Source organism: Triticum aestivum, chromosome 3B (genome assembly GCF_018294505.1).
Source record: "Triticum aestivum cultivar Chinese Spring chromosome 3B, IWGSC CS RefSeq v2.1, whole genome shotgun sequence".
Lineage (NCBI taxonomy): Eukaryota > Viridiplantae > Streptophyta > Magnoliopsida > Poales > Poaceae > Triticum > Triticum aestivum.
Window position 1 is genome coordinate 825,169,295 of NC_057801.1, and position 8,899 is coordinate 825,178,193.

The 8,899-nt window shown below is 50.5% G+C and overlaps 1 protein-coding gene across 1 annotated transcript; it reads right to left on the bottom strand.

Moving 5' to 3' along the window:
* Window positions 1-447: 447 nt before the first annotated feature.
* LOC123072682 (putative box C/D snoRNA protein SPCC613.07) lies at window positions 448-4,685 on the bottom strand. Its single transcript, XM_044496290.1, has 5 exons — window positions 4,401-4,685; window positions 4,083-4,308; window positions 2,463-2,531; window positions 1,877-2,009; window positions 448-1,782 (listed from the first exon to the last, which is right to left on the bottom strand). The coding sequence occupies exons 1-5, from the start codon at window positions 4,648-4,650 to the stop codon at window positions 817-819; spliced, it is 1,644 nt and encodes a 547-aa protein (XP_044352225.1). The 5' UTR covers window positions 4,651-4,685; the 3' UTR covers window positions 448-816.
* Window positions 4,686-8,899: the final 4,214 nt, after the last annotated feature.

The following is an 8,899-nucleotide window of genomic DNA, read 5'->3' on the forward strand; positions in this document are numbered from 1 at the left end:
GGAAATTCCTCATACTCGGGCTTGGCACATCCGCTTGGCCCTTGCTCGACTCGGTGGAAGAGTGGTGGGCAAGCACTTGCTCCAACGGCACGCCAAACCGACAAACCAAGGCCTCCATCATCATACTTGTCTCATGGAGAATATGAAACGAGCAAAACGCAAGAGTGCTCCACCGCCGATCTTGTTTTCCTCCATCTCTACCGAGGCCAACATTTGGGTCATCGTCGGTGCAAAGAAGTTAGGGTCTTTTATTTCACGAGAGCAATCCGCATGCCGTGTATTTGAATGTCTTGTAACAAACTCTACTCTCTTATCTAATGGACAAGGCAAAGCTTTTACCTGCATTTTAAAAAAATCCCTTACCAGCGGAGCATGAGCAAGCTTCAGTTAAGGCTATGCAAACTGCAGGTTCAGCAACGGTGAACAAAGAAAGCAAAATATCTCTGATGATCAACAGATTGATGATGCGTTCATAGATAACACCACAGCCTTTGCACAACGGCATTTTACACACAACTATGATCGATAAACCGACCACCAGCTTCAGTTCACGACTACCGCTTGCTTGACAGGCCTTGCAGCTGCAGAGTTACAGCCTCAAAATCTCTGCAACTACAAGGAGCAGCAAACAAGATCAAAACTCGAAATACAACTCCATGCCGCCCCGACGACAACCGGAACCAAGAGAAAAACAACAACGAATAAATAGCACCTGAGGTGGTACCAATGCCAATGCTACATGGGAGTGTTCCACAACACTCCGGGCAAACGGATTCCAAGCTCTCGTGTCGAGTTCCGAGCACCCAGGTCTCTTCTTCAGAGCTGCGAGGGGATCTCGCCTTCCTCCAAGTCCAGGTCGTCCCAGAGCTTCAACGGGGACCTCATTTCGCCGTATCCGTCCACGTCCATTGTCTCAAGGTCGAAGTTGAGGAAGTCGTCGGGGTTCAAGTCCCCGAACAGATCCTCGTAGGCGTCTCCCATCTCCTGCTCCAACTCCACGCTGGGAAGCTCCGAGAGCAGCAGCCCCTGGGCGTCATCCGTGTCCAGCGGGTAGACTTTCGTGAGAGATCTCTTTTTCAGAGCTTCAGGAGTTGTGTTCGGTGGCAGCGTGCTTTGTAGGTTGTGTTCTTCTTCCTGAGTACAACTCGAGACCTCAGATGCTAGAGTACTGATGGGAGACAGCACTGAAGAATCCGTCTTGCAATTCATGTATTTGGGTGGACCAATATTGCCAGGATCTGAAGTGACAAGATTCTTGAGGTCTATGACCTGCCCCTCTAAGGTCCCGCCTTCAACTTCTTCGTCCAAGTCCACCGGGTAGACTTTCATGCAGGATTTAGCCTTGGGAGACCCAGGAGTCATGTTCGATGCCATCTTGCTATGTTGATCCACTTCCCCCTGTTTACCACCGAATGCCAGACCGCGGACATACGACGGCATGCTGTCCATCTTAGGTTCACTCGTAACCTTCACTTGAGAAAGATTTGCGGTACGTGACGGTCCACAATCCTTGAGATCAATAACCTGCGTCTCTGGAGACAACTCGCCTTCCTCTATTTCTTCCTCCTGAAACTGAGTGCCTTCTATAGGGGGACTATCGTTCGAGCTGCCAGGGGGCTGCTCCTGTCTACTAATCTTGTTTGCAGGCTTCTCGACTTGAAACTCGTAACTATCTGATGGAAGGAAGACATTGATAGTTGGGTACTCGACAATAAGAGTGCCCCTCAGCTGGGGGCGCAAGGGCTCTTCTATATTGAGTTGACGGTGTGGCGACTTTGAATTCTACAGCAATGTTAAACACAAGAAGTCGGTTTAATACAAATTTAGAGCAAAGATCAATAACCGCAGAAGACACATGGTAACTTGACTGCAGTACCTTGGCAGACTTCTGAATGAACAGTTTCAAATCACGCAGTTCAGTATTGCGATATGGCGTAAGCTGGTCCTTCCACGGGGAAGGAGTCAGATGCTTTTCCAGTAAAGAGAGCAAGCTTGCATTCTCGTCTGTCCTGGAAAAGAAGGCATATGAGCATTGAAGGAAAGGGAGATTCTATATTTATGTATGGCTCAAACTAACTAGCGCAAGATATATATGAATGTTTAGCTCTGCTTCCAAATGTTTGGTAGTACTAAGTAAGTGCAGAATCAGAAAATATGTGACATAAGAAGTCTGAAAATGATAGACAGATCATCTCCATGACATACAGAGCAACTACTTCAGAAATTTTAAGTACTCTTGTACTAAATCAGCGGTAGTTAATATGGATCCGAGGGAGTAGCTTTTACATATACTCCCTCCGTTCCAAATTACTCGTCGTGGTTTTAGTTCAACTAAAACCATGACGCGTAATTTGGAACGGAGGGAGTATATCTTGTCATCTTTAAATGGTGCTAAACTAACAAGGATTGCAAACAGGAAAAACAGGAGGAGACATTCCATGCTGATAGATTAGAAAACTTACTGCTCGTCAGTTAGGACAATATCTGTTGAATTGAACTTCCACTCGACTGTCCAGTATATGCAGTCACTTCTGAAAAGAGATATTTACACATAAGGAGGGGGAGTGATACCACTGGTAAGGTTCATTCAAATGTATTTAGACATGGGATGCTTGCACAAATTATTAACAAAATAAAGCACTGTATATTGATTCTCAACGTGTTGTAGCCAATGTGCTGACAGTGGTTGTGTTATTGCCCAAATAGCAAGGAGAGGACAAACTTGCATGGAAAACTTATCAGTTGTGAGTCGAAGCGCCTAACCATGGAATCATGCAAAGGTCAAACTGAATCATAATCACATTAAGTATGACATAAACCACAACAATCAAGGACTAGAGCAAACTTGCTGAACTTCCGAGTAGCAAAAGTTGTTGAGCAACATGCAGGCCCATACATCCAGCAGTGCAACTGGAGAAGCTGTGCAGGCCCCCCAACTTTCTTTTACGTTTTTTAGGCAGTTCTTTTAAGTATTATATCAGTTCTGATTAAGAGATTAAAGATTAATCAGTTTGTTGAACTATAAATAAAGAGAAAAAGACACGGGCCAACCATGGAACCAAACACCAACCCAGGCCCATGGCCCAACTATTGTCTCTTCTTCATCTCTTTCTATCACATTCACACGCAGGAGAACTCTAGAGGCGGTTTACATAGCGCATCAAATTCCACACGGCCTCTCTCTTCCTTGACTCGCCCCAGCTCGGTGGCAAATCAAATCTCTCCAAATTAAATAGCTGGAAATTAACTCTTGGACGCCTCGTATCCTTGCTCTATTCTCCTCCGATGGATTCTCAATTTCCTGAGAAGAGAGGTGTCGATGGCAGTGGGCTGCAGGTTCTTTCAACTGCAACATATAAATTAGGGGGTTTCCTACTGATTTTACATCCAATCCACCCTTCTGAAAATCTGAACAATCAGAGTTGTGTTTCGCTGCTTGGTCTGTGCCTCTGTGATCGTGGCACAGAGTAACCAGAGATCCAAGCGTCGCCTCCTCATGGTCTGCATCAGCCTCAGTCAACAGATGGGCTGCCGAAGGTTGTTTCGTCTCTACTCTTGCCCCTCTGTTCTTTAGTTTCTCTTTTAAGGAAGCCTTGTTCTTTAGTTAATTAGTTGTTCTTGCCTTTAGTTGTGCATCCTTCTAGCTTCTGCATCCTAATTTTCGGCAAATGTCTTCTAGTTCTAGACATAGGAGGATTTCGTTTAATCATTTGAGAAATCTATACTACTACAAATGGTCAATGAAAAACATTTTAATTGACTTTCTTATATATCACCAGGACCCAAATTTAATCGTAAAGAGATATAAGAGCGTTTAGAACTTTAAATCACTAAAGTAGTGATCTAAACACTCTTATATTTATTCACAGAGGGAGTAGATGATTACTGAATACATAGGCAAAGCAATAACTCAAACACTCTTATATTTATTTAAGAGCATTTCACTTCTCTACAGTATCCATTTACTTTCAGTATCTTCAGTTTCAGTTAACAGCCATTGACACAAAATCAACTTCAGTAATATCATCATCATATCGCGACAGACAGGATCGATCGATCGAAAGAGCGGCACTAAGATATACCTCCTGTCGTGCCGGGAGCGGTTCCGCTCCCTCCTGGTCATGCCCCTGGGGAGGAAGGCGAGCCGGACCCCCCGGCGCTCCGCGGCCTTGCGGAGGAAGGAGAGCCACGACGGCAGCTGGGCGCCGTGCCGTCCCTCGAAGCTGCAGCCGTAGTTGCGCCCGAAGTCGCCGAGCAGCCGGTGGGCCGACTCCCTGACCAGGCCCGTCTCCTCCAGCAAGTTGTAATCTGCAGGCGGGGAAAAAACAGGGGACGCACGGTGAGCGCGGATGGAGGCCACGGCGAGCGAGGGAGGGGGCGGCGAGGGGCGGATCCGTCACCGGAGAGGAGCTGGCTGTCGTCGAACTGGGCGAGCGGGACGGGGACGGTGCGGGGGCGCTTGCCGGAGCAGGCGGTGCGGCGCTTGTGGGCCTGCACGCAGGGGAGGCTGCAGGTGAGGCGCGAGCAGCCCGGGCACCGGTACTTCCACGGCTGCTCCCCGCACTCCTGGCACGGGGCGCCCTTCTCCCCGCCGCCGCCGCCGCCGGGGCCGGAGGCGGCGGCGGCGCTGGCGGGCGGCTCCCCCTCCATGCCGAGGCCGGGGGGCAGGCGGCGCGGCGGCGGCGGCGGCGGGGGGGGGGGGGGGGGGGGGGGTTCTGGCTAGGGTTTAGCGAGGGGTTTAGCTGCGGGGCGGGGCGGGGCGGGGCGGCCGGCGGCGGTGACCGTTTGGGCGTCTCTCTGGCGGCGAGCGAGGTGGGAAAGGTGGGGTTTTTATCCGGCGGAGGGTGATACACCAATTACTAATTTCTATTTGTGCTTTGATATGTTTGATAGAGTGTAAAATAAAGATTTTTTTTTCTAGGGTTAGAGTCACCTATAAGAAACTCCATAAATTGCTCTTTACTCGGACCATGCCCGAACCATTTTCTAGGGTTTAGTGGCGAGACAGGCGACGGCGGCGGCGATCTCGATCTACGACGCGCTCGCAAGCTTTCCTGGACGCGGGCGGCGCTTCCTCGAGCCTGGATCGGCGCCTCTCCGGTCGCTGCTCTCGGGGTGATCAAGGGGGAGCCTGGTGCACCTTCCCACCCTTGGAGCACGAGGAGGGGCGGTGTCTAGGGTCAGGGAGAGTCAACATGGCGTCAGAGGAATCAAGGAAATCAAGGGAACGGGTGGAACACATGCTGGAGAGGATGAGTCTGACTGAGAAGGAGAACAGGAAGCTGGTGGTGGATGATCAGAAGGATGAAGGAGCGCCCCCCCCCCCCCAGTGGGCGCTGGTGGGGAAGGTTCTGCATCGGAAATTTCTTCATGTTAACACCATTGAAGAGGCCCTTCGCCCTGCGTGGGGAAACCCACGGGGACTGAACTTCAATCCGGTAGGGGAAAACAGGTTCGTGGCAAATCTGGAGACCCAACGTGATAGAGATCGCATCTACGGAGGTGGATCGTGGATGGTGGGGAAACACGCGGTGATCTTGGAGTTGTTTGACAGCAGAGCCCGACCCTCTGATTGGAAGTTTGAAAAATTACAGGTTTGGGCTAGGGTGATAAATCTGCCGTTCAATCTCCGGTATCCGCCATGGCCGGAGAGGATTGCGGGCATGGTGGGAGAAGTTATTAAGCTAGATGTCGATTCGAAGGGCTTTGCATTTGGAGAATCACTCAGAGCACGAGTGTGGATTAAAGTTCAGGAACCTTTAATGAGATGGGTGCAGTTGGAATCGTCCAGAACCAAGAAAACTATACTGTATGATATTCAATATGAAGGAGTGTCGTATTTCTGCTTTTCATGTGGTCGTCTGGGTCATGCAAAAGCTTTCTGCCCAGAACCAGGAGAACATGATGCTGAGGGCTTTCCACCATATGGAGAGAAGCTTAGATGGTCAGGGAATCGTAAGAACTGGGGGACTGCACCCCCGAAGAGTGGCAATGCGGGTGGTTCTGGAGTCAGAAGAGAAGAGGTTTGGGAGGACGAAGAAGAGGAGGTGGAGAAAGAAGAAGAAGTGACTTCACCATTGAAGAACACCACGGGTGTGGTCAGGAATGCAGTGTATCAGTTCAACTCACGTGGTGGCGCCAATGCTGGTCGGGCTGGTTTTGCAAGAGGTCTTGATAGGTCACGTGGAATTGGTCAGAACAAAGTGTATCGTCGAGTGGATCTCAGTACAGAAGGCATTGGGAATCGCTCAAACCAGCTCATGATCTTGGACCAGGATACTCTGAATAAGAAGAGAGCTATGGAGAGCGAGCAACTTGACCTCTCAAAGGAGGATAGTAGAGACTCCAAGAAGAAGAAACCAGTTGAGGGGGAAATATCAAGTGAAAAGGCGGAGGCTGGTGTACAACCCCGCCAGGAGCAATGAATTGCATAATATGGAACTGTCGAGGGCTTGGGAACCCGGAGACAGTTCGGGAACTCCACCATTTGGTGAGAGTGGAAGTGCCCACCCTGGTCTTCTTGTCTGAAACGAAGATTGAGGGGAACAGAGTAGCAGATTTACGTGCAAGGTTAGGTTTTGAAGGGTGTATACCAGTCAGTAGTGTCGGTTTGAGCGGCGGACTTGCCCTTTTTTGGTCTAGGGAGGTGGATGTAAAGCTAAGCAACTTGTCAGATCAGCATATTGATGTTATGGTACGGAATGTGGGTAGCAACCAAAAAGAGTGGCGTTTTACAGGCTTCTATGCCAAGGCGAAGAGAAGTGAAAGGAAGGAAAGTTGGAAACTGTTGGAATTTCTCCAGTTTCAGAGTGATGTTCCATGGCTATGTGGTGGTGACTTTAATGAGATCACAGACAACACGGAGTATTTCGGTTCAAACGAACGTGCTGAATGGCAAATGCAGGGTTTTCGGGAGACCATTGATGTGTGTAATTTTCAGGATTTGGGGTTTGCCGGAATTCTGTTTACGTGGGACAACCGGCAGGAGGGTGCAGCAAATGTCAAAGTACGGCTGGACCGTTACTTTACTGATCCAGCCTTCATCCAGCAGTATGATGCAACTAGTGTTAGGCATGTCCCGACGCCACAATCTGATCACTGTTTGTTGGTGATTGAATACAGAAACAAGTGGATTGGGAGGCGAGTGGCCCATGCCGTTTTATGTATGAGGAAGCATGGCGACGAGAGGAAACGTATGAGCCTACGGTGAAGGCTGCATGGGAGAAGAATGATAGGGCTGTTACACTAGAGGACCTCAACTCCTCATTATATGACATGCAGGGCCAACTCACAGATTGGAAGCACAAGAAGTTTGGTGACAGAGGGAGTCCTGGATTAGGGGGTGTCCGGCTGGCTGGACTATGACCTTTGGCCGGACTCCCGGACTATGAAGATACAAGATTGAAGACTCCGTCCCGTGTCCGGATGGGACTTTCCTTGGCGTGGAAGGCAAGCTTGGCGATACGATATGAAGATCTCCTCCCATTGTAACCGACGCCCTCTCCGGTGTCTATATAAACCGGAGAGTTTTAGTCCGTAGGACGAACAACAATCATACCATAGGCTAGATTCTAGGGTTTAGCCACTCCGATCTTGTGGTAGATCTACTCTTGTACTACCCATATCATCAATATTAATCAAGCAGGAGTAGGGTTTTACCTCCATCGAGAGGGCCCGAACCTGGGTAAAAACATCGTGTCCCTTGTATCCTGTTACCATCCGCCTAAACGCACAGTTCGGGACCCCCTACCCGAGATCCGCCGGTTTTGACACCGACATTGGTGCTTTCATCGAGAGTTCCTCTGTGTCGTCGCCTTATAGGCCCGATGGCTTCTTTGCTCGTCAATCGCGATGCGGTCCGGGATGAGACTTTTCTCCCCGGACAGATCTTCGTATTCGGCGGCTTCGCATTGCGGGCTGACTCATTTGGCCATCTGGAGCAGATCGAGAGCTACGCCCCTGGCCATCAGGTCAGGTTTGAAAGCTTGAACTACACGGCCGACATCCGCGGGGACTTGATCTTCGACGGATTCGAGCCACAACCGGGCGCGCTGCACTGTCATGATGGGCACGATTTAGCTCTGTCATCGGACAACGCCCAGAGCGCCGCTTAGGTGTCTGCTCCGACCATTAGCTCGGAGCCCACTACGCCAGTCGGGGACCGACGGTTAGACGCCACCCCGGAAACTGCAATCTCTACGGCGATAGAGCCGGATACCGGCCTAGTCCCTCGCAAGGCCGTGACTCCGAGGTGTCGGACTCCGATCCGGACTCCGTTAATCCCGCACCTCTCCCGGTTAAGCCCGATCGGGCTCTGGTCATGGAGTTCACCGCTGCGGATGTCTTTCAGCACTCACCTTTCGGCAACATCCTGAATTCGTTAAAGTCTCTCTCTTTGTCAGGAGAGCCCTGGCCGGACTACGGCCAACACTGTTGGGACGCGGACGACGAAGAAATTTGTAGCCCACCTACCACCCACTTTGTAGCCACTGTCGATGATTTAACCGACATGCTCGACTTCGACTCCGAAGACATCGATGGCATGGACGCCGATGAAGGAGACGAACAAGAACCAGCGCCTATAGGGAACTGGAAAGCCACCTCGTCATATGACATATACATGGTGGACACCCCTAAAGCGGGGGATGGCGAGGAGAAAACGGAGGATGACCCCTCCAAGAAGCAACCCAAGCGCCGACGTCAGCGGCGCCGCTCTAAGTCCCGCCAAAGCAAAAACAGCGATTCCGACACCGGAGATAACAATACGCCGGACAGTGCCGAAGACAACCCCCTCCAGCAGGATTCAGTGCAGGAGGACGAAGGAGCCAGCCCTCATGAGAGAGCGGCCGACAAAGAGGATGAGGACGACAATTACATGCCTCCCTTCGAAGACGATGAA

Bases quoted from the DNA above. Each gene is read 5' to 3' on its own strand.
- LOC123072682 (XM_044496290.1), bottom strand. From the start codon at position 4,650: ATGGAGGGGGAGCCGCCCGCCAGCGCCGCCGCCGCCTCCGGCCCCGGC. The intron at 2,532-4,082 runs GTATATCTTAGT...ATCTCTTTTCAG, and splicing joins CGCTCCCGGCACGACAGGAG to AAGTGACTGCATATACTGGA. The intron at 1,783-1,876 runs GTACTGCAGTCA...ACATTGCTGTAG, and splicing joins TCATTCAGAAGTCTGCCAAG to AATTCAAAGTCGCCACACCG.